The 24,762-nt window shown below is 43.5% G+C and overlaps 1 protein-coding gene across 6 annotated transcripts in view; it reads left to right on the forward strand.

Moving 5' to 3' along the window:
• LOC138480915 (acrosomal protein KIAA1210-like) overlaps nt 1-24,762 on the forward strand; it is a 1,033,315-nt gene that overhangs the window by 638,354 nt on the left and 370,199 nt on the right. For all 6 annotated transcript variants that reach the window (XR_011274164.1, XM_069612715.1, XM_069612716.1 and 3 more), the window contains exon 5: nt 21,999-22,157. Coding sequence is in view for 5 of the 6 variants with exons in the window: in XM_069612715.1 (XP_069468816.1) it covers nt 21,999-22,157 (159 nt within the window). In the remaining variant the exon portion in view is untranslated. The remainder of the gene's footprint in view (nt 1-21,998; nt 22,158-24,762) is intronic.

Here is a 24,762-nt window from a genome sequence, read left to right on the forward strand (position 1 = left end):
GTTCGCGGATAGGGACTTATCTTTGTGAACTACTTGTGTTTTGCTGATATAGGCGGGTGATGACCACGATTGTGGTACAGTTTGAAAGCGGAGGTCCGGGCCCTTTGGGACGTGGAGATTTTACATTTCTGCACTTTGCACTTTAACTACCTTCTCTGGTGGTGGCTTACAGTCCCTCCATGTAGTGATGAGAGCATGCTGCCATGGCACACTGTGGCGTTTTATGGGCTTTGTGGTCCTCTGTTAATGGTGTAGTCATTTTCACGGTGTAGTGATTCGGTTTTGGTACAGGATTCAGTGCTTGATGTTGTGTCAAAGGAGATAATGTGGTTGGCACCACTTTAGTTACACTCTTTATTATTGGTCTTGTTTCATTAGGATTCTGTTGGAAGACGGTTACTCCCTGTGCCAAGCGCTAAGGTTGGTATCGGGTGGAGTTGGATTAAGGTTCTGTGAATGTTTCGTTCTCACTAGTGCCTTAATGGTTTTATGTCTGTACTCTCATAGGTTCTCCCTCCCGAGTGGATTTGACCTGTGAAACATTTAGGCTTTCTATGCCCTGAAGATGGATTGTTTTCCAATCTGAAATGCGTTGGCTGTATAAGAATACCAAGCGAAGCCTATCTGGAAGTATTTTTGAAAGAAAGTTGTTTGAGGCTATATGTAGTCTTGAAAAGAAGTCACTGGAGACCACTGCGGTTAATTGTGGCTCAAAAAAGTTTTTGTAAAAAAATTGGAATTGTACTGTGTGGAATTTAAGCAACAAGTCAGTCATCTTTTGGATTTTTGAACTAGGAATCATTTAAAGCACAGTACTGCTTGAAATCACCTTGTTGTATATTAATACGAGCCCTATGAGTTAATAGGGGTTCAGTGAGAAGTGTGCCTTTCATCTGTGAATGAACTGAAATTCCTTTGAAAGTGTTACTGTTTGTAGTCTATGATATTACATTTGTGTTTGAAATAAAATAACTGTTTGTACTATGTTCTTTTGAATATCATTTTATGAAACCTGAGAATATTGCTCATATTTACACAAGGTGGGGACTTTGATGTGGTTCAAAGTTCCCGTTCAATATATTGTCACACTTACTGTGGGTTCGGAGGGACCCTTTTAGAGTGCACCGTGGGGGTTACTATACAGTGACGTATGGTTTTGTTTTGTTCTGTGCAAATGGGAAGTACCCATTACTGGTGTGCACATGTGGAAACTGTGTTCTTGGCAGGGAGATCTATACTGGGGCATATTAGCCATATGCGCAGACCTTTGGTTGCTAAGCAGCGATTGTCAGGGTTTTTAGAAAAAGAGTAGGGTAGGGAAATGTTTAATACACTACATTAGACTAGACATAGTGGATCATCTGATGGAGTGAGAGAGCTGCAAGATGTCAAGATGTTAATAGTGGAGTTATTTGAGGAATGAGAGGACTGGGAGGATTAGGGTTTGATAGTTTCCTAGATCTTGGTTGAAGATTCCCTCCTTAAAATTGTGAGATTGAGGTCTAATCCAGCATTGCACAGCAGGGGGAATCCACAATCCCAAAGGGTGTCTTATGATTTGAAGTCTTCAGTGGTTCGCATGGTATGATGTATAATCAATCAATATATGCTCTTTTGTGGCAGCACACCATAAAACATACAAAATAAATTTCAGCAATAGCTACAATAAGGCGAGATTCAAAAGGGATTAAAATACAGTACATTTCATGACCAATAATTCAAAAGAATCTTCAGCTGCCACCTAGAGCCCAACTGGGTCTAAAATGTTAATTGGTAGAACAGACCCTTTGCCTAAAGTTATTAAGATATGTAATCGGTATATGTAGTGCTACAGGGGGGTGGTAAGGGCAAGTAGTTTATTATGTTCATCTTTATATTCAATCAGTTTTAATGATCTTAAAAGCCTTACAAGACACATATTCCTCAGACTGCTGGACAAAGGACAAAGAAAAGAAAGTGAGTTCTAGCTTCTTGGTAACCCAAACCACAGCAGCACAGTATTGATATAGTCTTGTGAAAAAGTGAAGGTCAAGGACACAATTATTTGGCTGCAGTGACCCTATTAAGAAACTCGTGGTAGTTCTACATTTTCTTTTTTTTTTAATTCAACTTTTGTTAGCTTTTTCAGTTTTACGTGGTACGATAAGGCAAACGCATCACTACAACCCCCCAATAAAACACAGAACACCGGCCAATTCACACAATACCCACATTTAACCCCCAGCTCTTGGTATAGGCTGTCACCACCACCTGACCCAAGTAAATTCGCAAGCACTTTAAACTGTTCAAACCTGGCCTGCACGTCGCACATCCACCAATTGTTCCGTATCCTCCCAGTTTCCCTTGCCCTCTCCATATCCTGGAATCGAAGCGCCTCGATGACGACCTAACCCGTCCATTACGCGCTCTATTATTCCGTCCCCTCAGCTGCCAAAACCTCAGGCGGCATGTACCTAGCCCGAAATTCACCCCATTCCACCCCAGTGTCCGCACTGCTTCCGTGGATGGCCGTCGTAATTGTTTCCATCACATAAATATACTTTGCAGTGTTTATCCATTCCTTCTTTTCTGGGAGCAACACCCTCTTCCAATGCATTGCTAAACATGGCCTCCCTGCCAGTAGCAAACAGTGTGCCATGCGTGGCAGAACACTATACTCACCCTCACTTCCCTCCAATCCAAATAATACCAATAGTGGCATCCGCACCGGGGAGACCCCAATCCAATTCCTTTATCCATCCAACCACTTCATCCCAGAAGAACTGCACCCTCTCACAACCCCACCACATGTACCAATAGTCTGCCCATGCCCCCACACTCATGGCAACAAAGCAGGCTTACCCCTGAGAACATTTTGGAAAGGCGCACTGGATTGTGCTGCCATCGGTGCAACAACTTAATCGCATAGAGCTTCTAGTGGCATGCAATCGAAACCTTATATACGCTACAACAAATTTTAAACCATAATGGTGCATCAAGTTCCAAGCCCAGGTCCCTTTGTCATTGAGTCCGAAGCCTCTCCATGCTCCCCTTCCCTGCCTCCACCAACGCACTCTACAGAGAAGAAATCAACCCCTTCATCTCCGTTCGAGAGTCCAGGACTTTCTCCATCATGGTGAGAACTCTGTTTCTTTTCCTTCCAGAATTCAGTTGTGATCACCCCCTTCAGTTGCAGATAGGAAAATACCAACAAACTTTTCTTCCTCAATGCCTCTTCCAATTCCACCCTGGGGATAAACTGTCTATGCCTCCAAATCTGCTCAATCCATGTTAGACATGCCTCAAATCAACTCTGAAACCTTTCTACGTTCAGAATATGGTCCCTCACACCCCGGGCCCACAGATGACTCAACAGGGAGGGCCAGGTCATTAAACCCCTCATCTCCGGACCCTTAAACCAAATGTTCCAAATAACCTCCGCAACAGGGTGTTCTCTTATCCTTCTCGGAATCCAATCCCTCGGGCACCCCACTGCCATTCCCCCATGTTGATGGCCAAAGGTGAAAATGATCCAGCCCTACGCACTGACGTTCCCAGTGTTCCCTGAAATGTGGACTCAGGTTTCGAATTTGAGCGGTCTCATAGTGCACATACAGATCTGGAAACCCCACACCCCATCTTTCTTTCAGCAACACCGAGATGTCATACGTCACCCTAGCCTTCTTTCTCTGCCACAAAATCTTCAGAAGACGCCCTTTCACCTCCCAGAATATAGAATCCGGGATCCCAATAGGGGGCATCTGGAGTAAATATAAATTTCTGGGGAGGAAGTTAATTTTTATAGCGCTAAACTGCCTGAGCCATGATATAGTTAACCTACCCCATTTTTCAAATTCCTCAAAAAACCTCTGCAACAGCCCCTGCATGTCCCTTGTGACGGTTAGGGGGACCAATGCCTGCAAGTCTCTCTTCTCAATCTGGTCAAACAGGAACAGGATGGATTTACCCTTACTAATTTTAAACCCTAAAAACACTCCACACTGTTCTATTAACTCCACCACCGCCGGGACTGACACCACAGGGTTCCGCAGGTGTAACAATGTCATCTGCGTATAATCCAAATTTGTATTCCATTCCACCCACCTCAATACCTTCCACGCGTGGGTCATCACGCAGCCTCTGTGCCAGAGGTTCCAAAGAAAGAGAAAACAAAATGGCGAAAGGGGACAGCCCTGTCTCATGCCCCGCCCCAAACAAACAAGAAAACCACCCATCTGCCACCACACAAGCCTTTGGGTCTGAATACAATGCCATATTCCCCTGGAACATCTATTCACCGTTCCAAACTTACGCAAGACTGCCTTCAAAAAGTCCCAATCCACTCTGTCAAAGGCCTTTTCAGTATCAACCACCAGGAGTGTAGGCTTTACCTCCCTTTGCTGGAACCGATTCAATCAAGTGCAAGGATTTTTGCATCATATCTGCTTCTTGTCCCCCTCTTATAAAGCCCACCTGATCAGAGTAGACCAATCGTGGCATTTGCAAATCCAGCCTCGAGGCCAGGATTCCCATTAGGAAGCGAGATCGGACGATATGACCCACAGACTTGTGGGGTCTCTGCCCTCTTGAGGTGTTACTGAATTACAAAAATATTACAGTTTAACCAAGTACGGGACCAATATACCCACAAAGAAACCTGGGGTATATCCATCCTCACGCATAGCTTTTCCCAACTGCAGATGTCGGATCACACTAAAAATCTCCTCCCCAGTAATAGGGGCGTCCATCCCTGTAATCTCCTTGGGTGTCAATGTCATTCGAGAAACCTTCCTCAAATAAGCCTCTATAACCTCCACATCCAGCTGCCCCTTTCCCTCAAACACTTGCTTTCAGGCGAGTTATAAAGGACTTATCATATAGCCCCTCATAGAAGGAAGCAAAATTCTCCACAATCCCTGCAGACACCGTTTCCAACTCACCTCCTGATCCCTGCACTTCTGATATCCACCTTTCGGCACGCTGCCCACGTTGACGGCCTGCCAATCGGGCATCAGCCTTATCCCCCCTTTTTGTAATATTTTTGCTTCAAAAACAGAAGCTTTTGGACTATCCTACCCTCCTCCTAACTGCCGATCCTTCTCCTTGCCCCTCACTTCCTCTACCCATTCTCCCACTGCGATGTAGTTATCTTTGCAGCATCCCATACCGTGCCCTGGTCCACCTCCAAGTATCATTCAGAAGGAAATATTCTTTTACCGGCCCCTCAAATTTCTCCCTGAACTCTAGATCCTTCTATAAGGATTCATTACATCACCACAACGAGTTAGGAGCACTCAACCCCAACAATGATAAATCCAGAGAGACCATGTCATGATCTGACCAACAGGTCGGGTGTATCTCCGAACCCAGGGCCACCTCCCACAGCTCTCTCGAAATAGAGATAATCAATGTGAGTATAGGTCCCATGAGGTGGAGATAAAAAAATGAAGCCCCTTTCTTGGGGTGGAAAAATCGCCACAGGGCTTGCAAATCCAGACATGCTTGGAAACGGTCCCCTCTCACTGTAGGCCTCGGTTCCTGATAGACGCAAGGCCCATAAATGGGCCCACATATTGATGTCCCACCACACTTAGGTGCCCTGTGCCCTCAATCAGCACCCTTGCCTACATCGGCTTCAGGAATTTCAACTGCGCCTGGTTGGGGACATACATAGTCACAAACGTAAATCTCACTCCCTTAATGGGCCCTGAGACCAACAGTGTCCTCTCATCCACACTGTTCCATGACCTCACCTCCTCTATCTGCTTATGTTGCAAGATGCCAACCCCCCTCTTAATGGAGTCTAGCAAACCCCAATACACCTGTCCAAGGAGACCACAAGGAACTGCCCTTTCCTCCCCCCAGGAAAACCTTGTCTCTTGGAGGAGGAGAATATCCATCCCCACCCTCCAAACCCTTCTAGCCACCAGGGATCTTTTAGTAGGTGAATTGAGCCCTTTCATGTTCAACATACAGATCCGCAGGTAGTCCACCCCGCCCCCCACACCCGCTGTTCAGGTCCACCATTGCCATAGCACCACTATCTCTAACTGCTCCTACCAAAACACACTTCGAATAACCTCTACTCACATCAAATTCAAATTTCACTGTCAATTCACCTATACCAGGCCCCCGTAACCCCCTACTTCCCAGCATACCTCCAGCCCCGTCTTCCTCCCCCTCCTCACTGTAATGCCCAGTCCCGCCCAGTTAACATCACTGGTAGAGTGCCGGACCACCAGTAGGACCCGATCCACTGGGTCACCTCCACACACTCCTCCAATTCAAGAGCCCCCATTCCACTTACATCACACCCCTGATTCCCCCCCCAACCCCTCCTTTCTCAATTGAACCATGACTCCAAACTGCAAACGAAACCTTCCCCCAAGGGGGCGTCTGGTCAGAATCTGCACACCCAAATAAAGCACAATAAGCAATATATAATAAAAAAATCTAAAACTGCTGATGAAAATACCCCTCAGGCATCCGCAGTCGGCGAGGTGTTTACTAAATTTCCTTGAACCGGGCACCCGATGTCTATTGGGCCCCTTTATCCACCACTGTCTATCTTCTGGCCCCTTTGTTCCATCGACAGGCATGTACTCCGCATCCCGGTCAGCTCTTCAGTGACCCTACGAATGTTGTCCTGTGACCAGTTTGTAGTTATAGCCATCTATCTCGAAGGAAATGGAGAAGGGAAAACCCCATATGTATCTCACTTCCTTCCCATTCAACCATTTCATAAGGAGAGCACATAGATGCCGCTTAGCCATTGTGAGGGTGGACAAGTCTTGAAATTTTATCACTGCCTTGCGTGACCGGACCCATCGTCCTTGCTCTTTCCAGGATCTTCATCTTGTGTGGGTAGTGAAATACGAGCAAGGACAGACCTCAGGCCTCTACTGCCACACCCACCCTATGCACCATATCACTTTTGGGCTCATCAATGGTGTCATCCCCAAACAAACGTTTAGCCATCCCATGTATAGCTCTCCACAGGTCCCTTTCTGATTCACCATCCTTCTCTGGCAAACAAAAGAATCTCCGATTATTCCACCTCTCCTGATACTCAAAATCATCAATCTTGAGGGTGATTTCCGTTTCTCCTCTCTCCAACTCCGCCACTCGTATGTCCATCTGAGTTTCCAACGTATAAAGGGACGACTGTTGTTTTTTCCACTTCTGGAATTCGTTCATCCATCTTGTCATTCCTAATATTGATTTTGTCCAGTCTACCCCCAATGTTCTCTCTCATCCCCTGTATCTCTTCCATCAGAAAAGCAATGTCCCTCTTTGTGGACACCAGGTCTTCACCACCCTCTGCCATAGTCCATGTCGAAATCCCACTCTCGGGCCCCTGCCTTCGTTAATATTCAACCCAACTTGATTTCCAGTCCATATGAGGTGGGGAGGCCCCACTCAGGTCCAGTCACCTCCCGCTTACAGTCCCCCACCCAGCTTCAGAAGGGGCCACAGCACATTCCCTCCACCTCTCACACCACTTCACCTGGTGACCTCGCCTCACCTGTCACACCCACCTTGGGGCTCCTGCAGCCTCTGCGAGCCCAAGTACAAGTGAAAGTCCTTTGCTGTAACAAACCTAACTGGTGAGGGACACCCCACGCAGAATGGCTTTCCAGATGAAGTTCTTTGCAGCGCACATCCAACTTATAGGTGTCCACAAATTGGGCACACTATTCAAATAATAATTCCCTGGAGGTGCTATTTCGGGAGAAGTCTCCCCTTCAAGAGTGCCGTATTGTGTGCATCACTGTTCGGGTCACAGTCTCTGACTGCGTTGCCCCACTGCACGTGTCTCTGGGGCCTAAGAATGGGCTCACCTTGTATTGTATTGTATTGTATTGTATTTGGTTATTTATATAGCGCTCTTTCCCCATTTGTATGCCCTTAATGCGCTTTGCGGTTGGAACGCCCTCGGTGACCGTAGTCAATGTGGTGGAGGTTCTAAGAGTTTAGATTAAGAGATGCTTGTGTGCATTGTCGCCGGCCTGGGTGGCTGGCTAGGCACCTCTAAGCAGCCCAAAGGTCAGGCACTTGGGTGGGTGCTGTTGGTGGTTTGGGATAAAGTGCTATTTTTTAAGATTCAATGTGTGCCCAGCAATACCAAATTTTTTTTTTTGTTGGTAGTAGCTGTATGCTAGTGGCAGAGGTGTTGAGGTACGTCAGGTGTTTCAGTGTGGGCTGCTATTTGTGCTGCTAGACCGGAATGGCATAGCCGTAGCTGCATTCTACAGTGCATGGATGTTTGGCCGTGCCTGCGGCCTGTGTCCACAGACGTGGTGTAAGGTATACTTACTGTATGCTTTGATGTTGCTCGGCTGCAGAATCCTTTGTCCAGTGTGGACAGCATGGTATCGTTCGTGATGTCTCTGGAGCAAAAGTCTGAGCGGCAAGAGAGGTTTATTGCGGTGTGCCTCAGCAGTGTATTTGTCGGCTAGGAGTGTTGTGCATGGGGCGATAGTTTGTCAATGTGAGCTGATGCGAATGCTGCCGTTGTCCATGCTGTATTTGGAGGAGGAGTAAGGTTTATTGCAGTGTGCCTCAGCGAATGCTGCTGGCTTCCATGCAGTATTTATCGGGTAAGAGTGTTGTTGTGCATGGGGTGACAGTTTGTCAAGGTGAGCCGCTGCGAATGCTGCCGGCATCCATGCTGTGATTGGTGTATAGGAATGTTGGGTTCAGCAGTGTAGTTTAGAGAGGGGGACGAGTTCAGGAGGATGTTGGGAAGAGCCAGGTTTTTAGGGCCTTTCAATTTCAGGTGATTTTCAGTGTTGCGAATGTGTATGGTTAGGGAGTACCAGATAATTGGCGCTTGGACAGAGAACAAGTATCCACCCAGCCTGGAGGAGTTGTGTGATGGGACCACTAGGTGATAAGCTGTGTGTGATCTGACATTCCTTGAGGGCTGGTAGGGCAGGATTTTGTCTTGAAGGAATTCCAGGCCGGTGTTGTGGATGGCACGGTGGGTGATGCACATGGATTTAAAGGTATTGTGTCGACAAATCGGGTGCCTATGGAGGACTTTTAGTGTAGGGTTGTGTTCTCTGGCAGTTAGGTTAATGAACAGGTGTGCTGCTGTGTTTTGGATTTGTTGGAGGTTCCTTAGTTGAAGCGCTGGAGCGCCTAGGTAGGGGCAGTTTGCGTAGTCTAGGCGGGACAGGATGATGGAGTTGATGGCTGAAAAGTGGTGGGGATAGGTGAGGTAAAGTAAAAATGCGCCTGAGAATCCGTAGATGGATTAGATGGATTGTCAAACAGTCTGCACGGCCTGGGACCTCCTGATAACCATATCCACCAAGTCCCTTCCAGGTTAATTCACTCCAAGGAGCAGGGACCATCGACACCCTGGATGCCAGCTCCAATCCTCAGAACCATCATCAAATGTTTGCCTAGTAAGGCAGGCACACGTCCTGAGCCAAAGCCAGGGGGCCCACATTTCAACTCCAAGCCCCCAGTCCTGGGCCACACTCTTCCAGCGGGGCCAGAGTGTGCACTGCTCCAGTGAGGGCCTGCCACTGGTACACACTCTGCCCAGGAAGATGTAAGAAGTCCTGGGTGCCAGAGTGTTCTTTGGCCGTCTCTGGCTCCAAGGGGCACCAGTGCTGACCCACCCGCACCGCCAGTCACTTGAACGTGCCGTTCAAGCAAGGCACAGTCGACATAGAAACGGTGCCAACGGCAGCAACCCAGTGCTCCACCGCACCTTCTCCCGTCCCCGTCTTCACCTTATAGGGACAGCCACTCACCAATTGTGCCAGGACTCGAGTGGATCAGCCTGCTACTTCTCACATGTGTTCCCCTTTTCTCTTTAATACTATCAGTTGAGTGCCTTCCTATATCAGGAGATGTAAACCAACCCGCTCATCTGCCACTTGCCAGTCTCTCCTTCATGAATGTTTGACAATGGACCTTTGTCTATTGATAGCTGGGCCATAATTACACAACCGAGATTTCAATAGAGATCCCATTTGGTCAGATTTTAACCCATGTTTTAATGCTCTTATCAGAACCAAATTGTTAATAGAGGGGAAGGTTTCGTTCAGAATGTGAGATCAAGTTGTTCGTTGATTTTGCAACTCCAAGAGGCCAGTTGACAAAGTTATTCTCTACTCTGATTAGGTCATCAGTGTTCTACAAAATCCAATGCTGAACTCATTGAAGTTTAACAGCGACTTTTATAAAAGGCAGAAATGTGTCGGAAATGACTGCTTGCTGCTTTTTGGTGTTATTGCATTATGAACGATGTGGCTTGACACTTCACGCTGCGTGGTACTTTCCTCTACTTGAGAGCCAGGCTCTTTAGGGTGGAGAGCCAGGAGTGCTCTTTGCCGGGCTTCACCCTGTCTGAGGTGGTTGCGGAAGGCAGCGGACAGTGGAGCTTGGCTTGGTGTCTGTGGTGGCTGGAGAGTTTTGGGGAGCAGCACAGGGCCACACCTAAAGACATGCCTTATTGCTCGGTCGAAGAGAGGTGAGTTGCCGAGTCGCTAGCTAAGTAGCAGACCCGCCTCTCGAACAGTGTAAGAGGAGGGTGCAGAGCACAGTTATAAGCAGTTACAGCAGTGCTCCTCATGAGTTCCTGTGGCAGAGGTCATCGATTGAATATTGCAAGGCAAAATGGCATAGGTGGAAGCCAAGGTGCTGTGTGCAAACTCGGAATGCTAAGGAGAATGTTCAGTCTGTGGCAGTCAGTGGAAGGTTGCGTAAGGCGACTACATGGGAAAGGGGCTCCTAGGGGACCCTCGCGTTGTGGAAACAAGGCAAATCACCACACACGAGCTGATACGTCAGACACGAGGTTGAATTCCCAAAAGCTAGGGTTTATTGCAAAGCAAATAGTCTCAGTTGGCCAACTCGGTCTCACGCCCGCGACCTGTGTTTCCAGACCTCGAGGGGCGCAAGAGCGCAAATAGCGTACATCAGTTACATATATACCAAATGGACCTCTTACAATCAGTCATGACTTGTTTAACACCGCCCATTGTATAGTTTCTTTGAACTGGGTTTGATGATTGACAATTTCGACGAATATGACACCTTCGAACACCTATTTTAGCAACAATATGCAACATTGCGAGTCTAGAGACATATTTCTTTGAACAGAACACAGTGCTTCTGTTCTTGCGAGCAAGCTGCATACGGGGGAAGAGTCGCACTCCAGGCCTTGCTATCTCCTATTTGCTATTCCTGTCCTGGGAGTTAGCACGCTCTACTGGGCTTATGAAAGGGGGGGCCATACGAAAAGCATAATTCAAGCCTTTAACTGTTCCTTTCCAGCATGTCTACCATATTAACGAGACTGGCTGGCATCAGTGAAATGATTAAATGCTGTGTTGTTCTCCTCCAAGGCTATATGCGGGAGGGGATTGGGCATTCCTCTCTGTGGCTGCCTACGTTATGTTTCAACGAATAACTCTCGGCTCTTTCGCGTTTGAAAAACAGTGAAGTAGAATAAGCAGAATAAGCTTTCGGCTAGGCAGTTTAGAACAAAAAGCAATGAGAAAACGTTAGAAAACAAAATGGCGATTCTTGTTACATTAAAATGGCTGCACATTGGTTAAACTTATGAGTCTGTATTTCTGACGTTTAGTACATGAGACGGTTGGTTTTCGGCCAACATGATACATTGCCATTGATCGTGAGAGGTATCTATTTTTCTAGACTGACACCTGCTCTGGTGGAGGAGTGTATGGCTGTTGTACTCTGTTTTTTTTTGCTCCGCTCATATGATTACACCCTGTGAAGTAGAGCTTGGTCTGAGATGGCTCCTTTGGCGGATGCAGATTTAGGGACTAATTTATCAGCGATGATGGCAGTCTCTTTGTCTCCGGATGACAAAACGATCAGTCTCCCACTTAGTACTCCAACACTTGCCACGGCTGTACCAAACTTACCGGTTTCCCCCATTATTATTTTAGGCGTTTTGAACATAAACCGACTCGTATTGGGCGATTCTTCTATATTGGAAGCGGCGGTGGATGAGTTGGTGATTGACCATCTGGTGGAGTCTCCTGTTGAACCTATGAGTGGAGTAATTCTGGATTCCGATGTAAATGCTCAAATGCACAACAGCTGTGTCCACATGTTAACGCAGGAAAGTGGTCTGCGAGTGTCGCGATTATCACACTTTTTTGCATCAAGTGCTTTGTTGTCGAGCTGCGAGGCTAGACAGATTGCGTGCGCCTGTTGTGGATTATAGTGGTCTTAGTATAAAACCTAAGTGTGCAAAAGGCTCCAGTGGCTAAAACGAAAACAATCTAAAAAATGAGAAGCCATTATAGACACGTCACAAACTCACCCTTCCTACTGAAGATCTTGGACAGAGTGCCATGTGAACAAACGGTGCACCATCTCACCAAGCATAATGTTCTCAATAAATGTCAGTCAGGATTTAGACCCGGATTTGGAACCGAAACTACCCTTTTGGACTTGAAATCAAACCCAATCCAAAACATGAAAAATTGTCAAACTATGCTGCTTTTGGTACCGGATGTTTCTGCCTACTTTGATTTGGTTGAGCATACATTACTGTTACAGAGACTCAAGGAAGTGGCAAACTTTATTGAGGATGCAATAGCCTAGAAGGAGCATTTTTGGAGAATAGATCCATCAGGGTTTGCAGTGGCATTGCAGAAGCCAAGTGAGTTCCCCTGCTTATGGCGGCCCACAGGGAGCGTGCCTGTTGCCTTAATTATACAATATATGCACTGTTTCCCTCTTTCAGATATTAGAGGATAGGAATATATGTTTATCTAGCTATGCTGATGACACGCAGGAAACTATACTGTAGATACACATGCCATCAACGAACTATATAGCCTAACCCAGGATTGGATGCTTGAAAGCAGCTACCATTAAATAATGGTAAAACTGAGCTGATGGTTATGGGGACTAGCCTCAGGGTCAGAAATTGGGTCATGAATACTTTGAGTTTCAAATAGCAGAATGTAAAATTGGGACTAAACACAAGATCAAAACCCTTGGGGGTTTTTCTTGATCAAAATTTGAATATGAAGGCACAAGTAAATGGGTTGGTGTCCACTTCATCCTACTATATCAGATTACTAGCACATATTCGCCCTTTCCTCTCCAAAAATAGCTGAGACGATGGCCAGAGCCATCATAGGGTCAAAAATAGATTACTGCAGTAGTCTTTTAACAGGAACTGGCAAAGTAGAAATTGAAATATAGTCCATAGGCGCCCCTCTGCGAGAACGAACACGGCCCATTGACGTGTTCTTTGGGAAGGTACCCACTCGAGAGTTTGCAGCTGTGCCTTTCAAAGTAGAAATTGCCAGACTGCTGGTGATTCAATCTAGTGCCATTAGGGCGATAGGCTCAAAAAAGCATGAGCATGTTTCCGAGGTCTGGAAGGAGGTGCATTGGTTACTGGGGGGGGGGCGAGAATCTAATTTCAGCTGCTCAGAATGAGACAAATGCCTTGAGGGCTCTAACCTGCACTAGAGGCTAATAAGGAAACCTTCAGTGAACAACCTGAGATCTGACAGGACAGATTTGCGTGTGGTTGCAAGAGCCAAGCTGTCACAAGTGATTACATGTGCTTTCTTTGTAGAAGCACCCAGACAGTGGAACTCAATTCCACCAGAACTTAGTGCAATAAAATCAATTAGTGTATTTGAAAAAACAACTGAAAACCTTCCTCTTTAGATAGTCCTGAGACTCTGGCACCAAAAACCCCTCACTGGTTAGTAAGGACTGACTTTTTGTTATGGCTGTATGTCTCTGTGATTTTTCTTTTTACAATCTGAAGGTTTTCACCTTTTTTTGTTTGCCTGTATGCCTCTGGACCCGTGATTGTGCGGTATACATGTAAAGGAAAGCCAAAAAATAAGTTGTCTCGCAAATGTCTTCACCTTAAGTTGGGTTAGTCCCCTACTAATGAAGGCGAGGACATTGCTTAAGATGATCAGTCACAGAAGGCAATTCCTCATACTATAGAGGTTGATACAGAGCTTCATGTTGCATGTGACAGGATATCCGCCAAGGCGAGCATCCAACCAGTTGAAAGGAAACATTCTATAATTCACTTCTTGAAGCCAACGAAAGCTACCCATATTACGGAGGAAGTGGACTTGAACCTTATATTAGCAGAACATTCTTGTATAATGTTTGAAACTTTGCCTAGATCATTGCAATGCCTAGGATAGACCAAGAAATGGGTACCGGCATGTTGGCTTTGTCTGTTGGACCTGTTTTATTAGAGCCAACTGCTTATACTAGATGCTTTAACTCTCTGCCTTACGCTGTCTTTTTAACATTAGATGAAAAAAGTCCAAAAATAATAGCGAACTTGGGTGAAAACAATGTTGCTGGAAAAGATGTACATGTCTTTGCTCAGAGGGTGTAGGGCGCAATCTCTGAGTTGCCTTTCTCAATGCCTTTTATGCTTGTTTGTTTTATAAGTATAAGAGTATGTTTGATATTAGAAGGGAGGAAAAAACTAAGTGTAACAGTGGTCAAGATAATCGCGCATTACTAAGGTTGATCTCGCAATATGGTTCCTTGTCGAAGGCATCTCAGATGAGAAACTCTGAGCTCTTTAGGTGTATTTCTTGAAGGAATTTTTGACAATAATCTTACTATCCTGTTGAACAAACAAAATATATTCTCTTATGTATGACATACCTTGTTTATGCTCAATTACTTCTACGGACATATGCAATAAAGACTGGTTTGGTCAAGGATTTTAAATAGCAGTGAACAGTTTTTGAACAGTGTAGTATTGAAGTATTTAAATTTATGCTTTATTGATGAATTTTCATGATGATTGTTACCTTGATGATCTAATAGAATTTGTATTTTATTTGTATTTTATACAGCGCCTTAAGCCAAAGCGCTGAACATTTAAAACAGGATACGGTACAATAAAAATGGATAAACAATCACATCCAGATAACAATCAGTCAGGGATGTTGAAGTAGGTACATTTTTAAAGAGGTGCGAAAAAGAGAGTAGACCGTGATGGAACGAAGAGAAAGTGTGTGAGCGTTCCAGTTGAGGGGAGCAAGAAGCTCAAAGGATCGGAAACGAGACTTTGCACACGGGGGACGAGGAGGTACAAGTCTAAAGAGAGAGGAAGACCGGAGAGAACAAGATGGAGTATAGAAAGATAAGAGCACAGCAAGGTAGCTAGGGACAAGACCATAGAGGGATTTTAAAACGAGACAAAGGAAGTGAAATTTAATTTGAGAGTGGAAAGGCAGCCAACCAAGTATAGCGAGAGAAGAGGAATTTGAGATTTATTTTTCATTGTTTGAATCTGTAATGTCTGAATCTGAGTTTTATTAATTGATGCTATTTTAGATTACTTTGTAATGTTTTTGCAAACATTAAATGTTAATTGTATGCAAATAAATAAATGTGGAAGTAGAATTTGTATTTGACCATCATATTGATTTAGTGCTGTTGCATTTTACCTCCAATATGGTTAGAACTATTGTGTTAGAAAGGTATATTCTTTTTTTATCACTGGGTTATGATGTTTGTTTGACCCTGGGAGATAAATGTTTGGCAGGAAATCAAATGACCACTTCTAAAACTTTGCTTGTGGCGGGTACACAGGGTATTTTTAATTCACTGATAATGTACCTGCTGATGGAAATCCTGAACATAAAGTAAATATCCCTTTTTTTAAAATTATTTTTTTAATTATTGTAGCTCTTTGGTTTACATAAAGAAAACCTTTAGCTATTTTTACCGAACAAGGAGCAGAAAACAACATAAAAGAGAAGAAAACAACATAAAGAGAGAGGAGAAAAAAAACAAGTTCAACTATACAAAATCAAGACGAGAGTTAAGCCTATCGTTAAAACTTAAAAAACATTTTAAAATCAAGAATAATGCAATAAAAATAGTCTAAAAACAACAAGGATAGCATTTTCCCGAACTTCTGTTCTGCAGATGTGCTAAAATGTTAATAGATATTTATAAAAATGCCGGTTTCTTGTTTCCTTTCTCTTTCTTTTCTTTTATGTTGCTTAGTGTTTAACACTGCAAAAGTCTGCTTGATTTCAGGTCCTTTTCACTGTTCCAAGAGGTTTGTCTTGTCCCTCAATTTTTTCAAAGATGAACTGGATAAATTATATGATCGCAAGATTGTTTGAGATCTTATCTCCTTCCAGCAGGTATGACCACCAAAGATCAATGTCCTTGAATCTGTATTCTTGCCAGATATGACCTAAGTACGTCTGTCGTTCACCTCTCACAGTAGGGCATTCCAGCAGCAAATGTTTCAATGATTCAACTTTTAATACATTTTTACATAATCTACAATTCTTTGGGTCATCTCTCTCTCTTTTTCTATAATGATTGGTTCTACTTGGCCAGAGGTTCAAACGCAGCTTTAAGAAGCCTTGCCTCAAGAACCAATTGGGGAAGAGAGTTAGGTATTTGGGTAGTATATTCAGTTTTCGCGGGACTGCCCAGAATTCTTCATAGCCCCGATATTTAGTGAGCTCGTCCAGTGTGTCAATCCAATCTCTAGTGTACAATTTTTTTTTCACTTGATCTGGGTTGTTTAAGAAGGATTCTTCCGTCTCATTCAAATTAAGAATAATCATCTGGCATATTTTGGCCCATTCAGTCAATATTGGTTCCGACCTCTCTGCCATTGCTTTTTTTATGGCCGCAAAGCCCCCCTTTGTTGCCGGTTCTAGGCATCTTCTGTAGAAAGACAATATCTTCCACTCCACGATGACTTTCAGAGAGGATAGTGCCAGCTCTATTCTAATTAATTGAATTGGGAAAGATTTTGGCAATCCCAAAATAGATCTCCAGAACTTGCCTTCTAGCCGTGACCATATTTTGTTGTCCAATAGGAGTGAGGTTTGTGATCCATAGGTTAGAATTGCCACTACTTTTGCACGATAGAAGTCTATCAGCAGTTTCATGGAAAATCGACAAAATCGCACAAGTAGAATCTTAGCTTGGCCTATTACGTTTCCAAGTTTGTTTTTTAATTCCTGACATCTCGTGGCTTCATATCTGTTGGTATTGATACAAACCCCCAGGTACGTGATAGCTGTCACTTCCGTTATCTTTTTATTAGTTAAATACCATTGAGGTGAGTTTATCTTTTTCTTCTTTTTGGTATTAGTGAACGCCAAAATCCTAGATTTTTCTGGATTGATGGTCATTTTGTTTTCGACTAAACATGTTTCTAATGTTTTTAGTTGATGTTGGAGACCTATAGGAGTCTGATCGATTAAAACTATGTCGTCTGCATAGATCAATCGTCCAATTGCTATATTAACAAGTTTTGCTGGAAAGGATCTTATATCTACAAAGGCTTTTTCCATATCTGAGGAATATAGTTTATATTATTCTGGAGCAAGGGGCAGCCTTGTTTAAGCCCAATGGTTGTAGGAATTGTATCCGATAACAGGCCAGCTTTATTTAATTTCACTTTAATTGAGGTGTTCGAGTGTAATTCCTTTATGTTGTAGAGTAGAATTTCTGGACAAGTCCATTTTTTTTAATTTCCTCCACATCCTCTCTATATCCCTTTATATTCACAGTTATCCAGCAAGCAAATCTTACTGATTGCTCATTTTAAACACCTTGCATATGGGCAAGTCTGCCCCAATGTTAACGAATTGAGATAATGCCGAGCACCAATCAAGTTTTACCTCGGGGGGGATTTTCCCATCTGTTGACAAATTTGTTCGTGAACTTTCATGGTGGCTTCGATTTGATTATTTGTTTACAGGAAACTTGGCTGATATTGATGGCTTTACTGTTACACGTTTGGGCGCAAAAAGGGTACTCAGGTTGACCATTTGTTGTTCTCCCATGTGCAGTACGTAACAATATTGGAGTTACAGTGAAGGCTTGGGATTTAGCGTGACCAGATATACCAGCTGTAAAATTAAGTTGGATCATTCTGGGTCAAACGAACTTCAGTATTGTCTGTTGCTAAATGTGTATTTAAATCCTATAAAAGTGTAAGTGGAATCTTTTATGTTTGAGTTGTTGCATTTTTTTTATAATTAGCTTTCAGGTTGTTCCAGTCATATTATCGTAATGGGATTTTAATAGCAATGTTTGGATTCATCTTTCTATACTAACTTTGCTCGATCTAACTCCTTTCAACAACCCCATGTATGCAGTGATAGTATTTGTCACAAATGGAAGCATGGGACATGATCCTTTTGAATGGTCGAATTGGTCGAATTAGGGGTGAAAGTCTTGTGCATTATACCTGGCATAACTCCAGTTTGCATTCAGCTTTGGACTATATTTTTGTTTTGAGCGCACTCTTTGAAAACTGCTCTAAATTAACTATAGGAGAGCTGTAGTAATGTGATCATTGTTGAAACTAGACACAAGAATTTTGATTGATCATATGCCTACCGTGAGATTAGATTTGTCGGTGGCGATTAAGGCGGGCATCTTTACAGTAGTCTCGAAGCCTGGCATAGCAGATTGGATGAGAAAATTATGAGACTGGTGGCTAAGAATAATCTGGAGGCCACAGAATTAATGAATCCTTAAAACTGTACAGATTCTTGCCAGGGATTACTGCATGGTCTGTTTTTAGATGGGAAGAGTGGGAATAAAGGCTATGCATATGTACTGTTACAACACTACTATTCAAATGAAAAAGAGGGAGCTGCGTCGTAACATTAGACATGTGAATGATGCAAACAATGTAATGCAGAAGAAGGTTGAAAATGGGCTTAAAGAACACAGATTTTTGGTTCCATCGAGATTCCGAAAAAATATGCTCTAACAAGTAAGGATGTATGTGCTTTTTGGTCCTTGATTAAAGGGCTATTAGTATGCAAGACTTCCTGCAAGCGCGACCCATTGCTGAGTCAAGTTGGGTGGATCGCTTCTGTAAGTTTAATGGGAAACTATTGAACTCAGAATTTTAATTCTAAGATTATGAAGGAAAACCTGTATTTGGCTTTCTCTGTTGAAGAAATTACTGTAATTAACAAATGGAAACCCTCTAGGGCTCCTTGGCCTGATGGGTTGTCTAACGCGACTTTTAAGTCTGTTCCAGTTCTTTGGGCCACCGTATTGGCCCCCATATTTCAGAATATTTCCAAACAATACATTCTGAGTTTGTGAAAGTGTGCAAATATCCCTCAAAAGTGGAAAATGTTTTTCTTTATTCTCAACAGCAAGAGGGGAGCGGGGACTTGCAAAAAAGTATTTTGAGGGTGGAGGTTTATATAACTATCAAAGTTTCTATCAGTTAGTTCACCCGGGGCTATGCATCAAATGACGATAATGTCCTAACTTTCCAAAAGTCAAGGGAAAATCACCAGCCCCCATCAAGCATTTCCACCAATGCTATAGGACCATGGACTGTTTTTTTCTTTGACCTGTTTCTAGTTTTTAATACCTCTCTTGTGATCTGCCTATAGGCTTCTGTTAACATATAGATTCTAGGGTGGACAGATTTTCCCAGGACTGTATGTGCATGGTGGAAAAGCCCTTGGACCCTTTTGCGGCACTCGGAATATACATGCAGCAAATGGCTCAAGATGTTTTGTAGATATTGTTTCTGGCAAGAGGGTAGGTCTTAAGGTAATGTCTAGATCTAAAGAGGAGCAGCTGGTTTTATTTAGGTTTGTGAACGCTGTCATTCTTGGGTTACAACTTCAGCCAATTAACGTGATGGATTTGATCGATCTTGTAATGATCAGGCTACTGGACTACATATTTGGGATCCACGAATACCTTGGAAACAATGTGACCGATGCCATTGAGCTTGGGAGCTGATCAGTCATTGATAATAATGCTAAGAAAATCATTGCAAGGTCCTCTCTTCTAACTATTAGTCATACACTCTTTAGTTCTCTGTACGATTTGGGGAGTGTTGTTGGATTGGTTTCTTGTTTGTTCCCATAGGAGATTCTATGGCAAATGGGACAGTATGTACAATCAAGCTGCAAAATATGCACTCGCCACTAGTCATTGGCTAGTTTCTATTTAACTCTGGCGAGTAGGAAATGGTGTACTGTGCTTAAGAAGTGATGAGTTATTTTTTATGGCTGGCTAGTGACTTGAATTTTTACCCCATGGTACGATGCTCTCTTATGTTATGATGCATTCTAGGACAGAAGATGGAAAAACACAAGATCCTGATTCTTAGCTACATCTTAATGCCATGATGTAAGGTGGGCATGCACTATTTCTAATACTGTTTGTTACACTGTTATGGAACTAGCAGTTGAAACCTGGTATCTCCATCCTCTTTGTTAGTGCTCTCTGGATTGCTATTAGAACTCCTCTCTTTCTACAAAACAGGGGCCCGGTTTGTCCTGACCTTCAGTTTCATGGATCTCTCTTCTCAAAATCACTCAAAAGGGCTGTGTCATCTTGGGAGGGATTGCCAGGTCCTCTACCAGCTTGGAGGAACGTTTAGGTCCCTTGATCGGGTCTGTGAAGCAATGTCCCTCTGTTTTTTGTATGCAGAAAGTCTGGAAATTCAAGTGCATCTAGTATAAATGCACACTCACAAATTATTTGGGCTATGGGATTTTCTTTCTGTAAAGGATAGGCTTAGACCCATTGTTAACCATCAAGACCATAACATCACCCTGATATTCTCGATCCACCACCTCACCCATCACAATGGTGCAATGGTTAGCAGCCACTCCAGATTTGGACAAAATTAGTCAGTGCTTACCCTAGGAACTAGCATTTTGAGGTGTGTTGTGAACAATATACTACTTGGGGTGCAACCAAATCCTCAGTACTATATAAATCAAAACTGGTTCCTACCACCCCAGAAAATAGCCCAATGGGGCAATTTAGCTTCTGGGATTAACGGGGAGGTGCTATAAGGATGAATTTGAGCTGGGTTCTGTGAATCCCTCTTCAGACACTAGTTGGTCGCGAGACTGATACCGCAGAGCACAAAAGATTAGTTCAACATCTTTATTGTCTCTCTTCATGGACTGGTTGGATGAATGTCTACAATGGGGTTATAAAATAATTCAAAAGGGGAAGATTCTTGGGAAACTGTGTAAGGATTGTGGAATAAGTGGGTAAAAGAGTTTTCTAGGAGATTCATTTGCCAGTCCCATAGATCATTAAAAATAGTGGTGTGCTTTCACTTCAATTTGTACTGATCTGCTGGATTTTCAACCATTGGTCAGGTTCAGTTGGGGATCAAGGTAGACTTAACATTTCAGCCTGCTTTACCCGCTCCATCACGAATGCTGTTGCATTACCATCAGCATGTATTTTCATGCTGGAGGTAATGCAGTGGATTCCTATGGAACCCGACTGAAATTACCATCTGGTAAAAGTTGCAGATTACATAGAAATTAATTGTAAATGCCTCTCTCTCATTTGCGAGAGGCATTTATGCTTTTTTTCCAATTCCAATGTAGTTGAAAAGTACAGAGCAAAGGTGATTGTGCCTATGTTTTAGTCTTCATATTTCCACTACCTTGTGCAAAAGGTACATTGCATAACAGGGAACCTTTTACACAGGTAAACAGAAATGGTTCCATCTGTGCAACTGACTCTGAAATTGGAAATTATCCCATTTAGTCTTCCAAATCTGAAAGTCCTGTCCGTACTCTAAATTTATACCCATCCCGGGATGTTTGCACCCAGAAAAGTTATTTAATCTGCACTGTCTCAGGGTGGTTTGCCTCAGCACAATCTGTACCTGCCCTTGGCTGCAGCTTACTAATTTACTCCTGTCCAAGTGGAGGTAGGACAATAACTACTGTGTAACAGGGCTATGTTTGGAAAAGGTGGATGTCTTCTCAAGAATGAGAAGTCTAAGAATGAGACCAGGTAGTGCTGCTGTATCTTGCATCTGGGGACCCATGCTACCAACAGAACAAATGCCACCATCTACACTTATCACATTTTGGTTGCATGTTATGTAAGAGGTTAAAAAATGTATCCTATGCAAAATATTCTGTGATTGCTAAAAATTGTCTTTCAAATGTAATGATACACGCAAGATTTTTGTTTGCTTGACAATAAATATACTGTATCTTATTCAGCTACAGTTGGAGTCCAACATCAGAGTTGGTTCTCCACCACAAGTTATACGAAGTAAAGCAAGTGATGATGCAGGTGCGGTTTCAGAAGATGATGGATTACCACAAAGTCCTCCAGAAATGTCTACTCTTCATGACATTCTAGCATGCTCATCAAGCAAGGTAAGCAGGTTAAACACTTCATTGCAGATATGACTAATATATACATATAGAGCGGTTTGCTATTCTCGGTTGTTCTGCTGGTTGTAAAAATATTTATGAAAAATCTTGATCTGACGAGCAAGTGGTTTTTGAAACACCCAGCAGGCCTGTATCGCAGCACTCACCTCTGACCCTTTCCTCCGATCTGTAGAATACCACACAACTCCACATCAGTGGTCTTCAATCGGATCACTAAGTATCTTGTGGGTAATGGGCTTGATGATCCACTTCAATCTGGCATCATTAGAAAGTCTTCCACAAGACTCCACTCATGCATGTCTCTAACTTTCACTCTGATGCTCACCACTCCAAACTCCTGTACTCAACCTTTTGGACTCTGCATCTGCTTTTGACACAGCTGACCACTCCCCTCTACTTCTCACTCTCAAGGTCTTGGGTTTCACAAATCTGCTCTCACCTGGGCTGCCTCTTACCTGGAAGGTTGTTCCTTTAAAATCTTCTGGAAATCACAAACCTCTGACCCCAGCATTCTCACTCGCAGCGTACCCCAAGCAACATGCCTTAGAGCTCTGCTCCTCACCTTTTATACCCCTGCCTTAGGAAGACAAGTCTTGCCCTTTTGCTTTCACAATCACCTTTTTGCTAAATCTTTTTCTCCTTTGCCTCCTTCACTGCAGCCATCTCAAAATCGATTACCAACTGTCTCTCTGAAAACAGTCACTGGATGTATCTCCAATGTCTCATGCGGAGGTCTTCCAATACCGTTCCTACCCTCCCCTCTATCTACTTCCCACCTGAACTTGCTCCCTCACTCCAGGGTCCTCTTTGATAGCGACCTCTGATGCTACAATTCTTCACTACCATCCCTCGTATCAACCTTCTGAACATTTTGGAAATGTGCCCATTTCACACTTTCCACTGTGAGAAAACTATCATCTCGTAGTGCTCAGCAAACTCGACTACTACTTGAGACTACTCCTTGGCCTTCCCCCCCGCTAGACAAAGTCCTTCACTTCTCTACCCGCACTCTCTAAAACCTACCCTGACCCGCCACCACATATACATTCCTACACAATACTGCAGTTTTGCACAACCTCTGTATTTTCAATGTCCTTCTCTGTCTCCTAGTCTGAGATTGAAATATATGTGGGCATCATATTGTTGGAGTTTAAGGCTACAAACACTAACATGAGCGTTGAGGTCACCTGAACATTACTTACAATGACACATAAACAGATGACGGAGGAATTCTACGGAAGGGTACCAGCACAATGGATCAAAGATGAGAACTGTTGAGACAGTTTGAGGGTGTGACTAGGAGCATGAATGTTGAGTCAGAAAGGAGACTGGCTCCTAAATGCCCGATAACCATTTTGAGTTTTTGGTGCACAGAGCTGCAGGCAGGTGTGCAAGCAGTGTCATCTGAAAAATGTGTATGCCAATCAGGGGCCCACCAATAGGAGGTCTCACTATCGCTTGCCACAAAGGTGTTTCAGATTTCTTCTTTAAGGTTCCAATTTGAGCGGTGGATGGGGAAACATTTTCATGAGACACAAACAAGAGGTACAAGTGGGAGCAGGCGGCCTCAGTCCAGCAGCCCACCTTACACCGTTTGCTGATCCTCTATTTACTGAACGTAGCCATATTGGTGGAGAGAGCTGTGGGTGCCAGTGGAATTGCTCTAGGCGTGCACAGAATGGAATCAGTTCAAATGGCATACTGCAAATACAACATCAGAGCAGTCAATCCCTGTTCCATTTCACCATTTTATGGTGGAGAACTGTGGAACTTGAAATTCTTAATGATCATACTTAAAAAATAAAAAAAAAGGTAGAATGTATGGGAAGGGGCTAACACATGTGGCTAATCAAGCAAGGTATTGTATTTTGGGATATTGTCCCTGGTGTTACAAAACCACTGACTATATATTGATCCGGCATCTGCGAACTTTGTATCCGGTCATCCTGTTTATTGTTAATATGCAATTTGTCCCCATCTCCGATTTGTCTTGCTGGCTGTGTTGACTGCGTTGGGGGGGAGGGAGTTATGCCACGAAGTTGGTTGGAACCATCCCCACATTAATTTTAACTCCTGTGGACATTCCAAGTTCCCTTTTTGGGGCATCTGTGGAAGACAATGGGCTCAGTGAAGGCTAGTTTTATTGGAAGCAGCCTCCCTTTCTCCTGGTTGATTTGTTGGTGTTCCCTGGCCTCTTGTGTCTCCCTTTTGGGAGTTTCTACAGTGAGAGGTTTGTCCATCACCTGCATCTCCCTGTAGGTTTCTATAGTGGGGAATTTACACCTTCCCTGCCCTCTTTATTGGAGGGGTAATAGATGTCTCATGCTTACCCCTTTTGTAATACTTGTGCCTGCTCCAGGTCACCTTTGGACTTCTGTCCATTTTCTTTTACCTTGGTTTTGAAGTAATGGTCTTTTTATCTTCGGATTAAGAATGCATATCCTGTTAATAAAGCCTTGTTAAATGTGCCTATAATATTGTAATGTGATTTCTTCATTGTGAATGTTTCTGCGCTCTTCTGTTCTCACAATATGAAATAAATACAAATTAATGTTTTACAAATCCTGTCTGTTGCTATCGTGATAAT

This window comes from Ambystoma mexicanum, chromosome 5p, assembly GCF_040938575.1.
Source record: "Ambystoma mexicanum isolate Mex_15411 chromosome 5p, UKY_AmexF1_1, whole genome shotgun sequence".
NCBI classification, from domain to species: Eukaryota; Metazoa; Chordata; class Amphibia; order Caudata; family Ambystomatidae; genus Ambystoma; species Ambystoma mexicanum.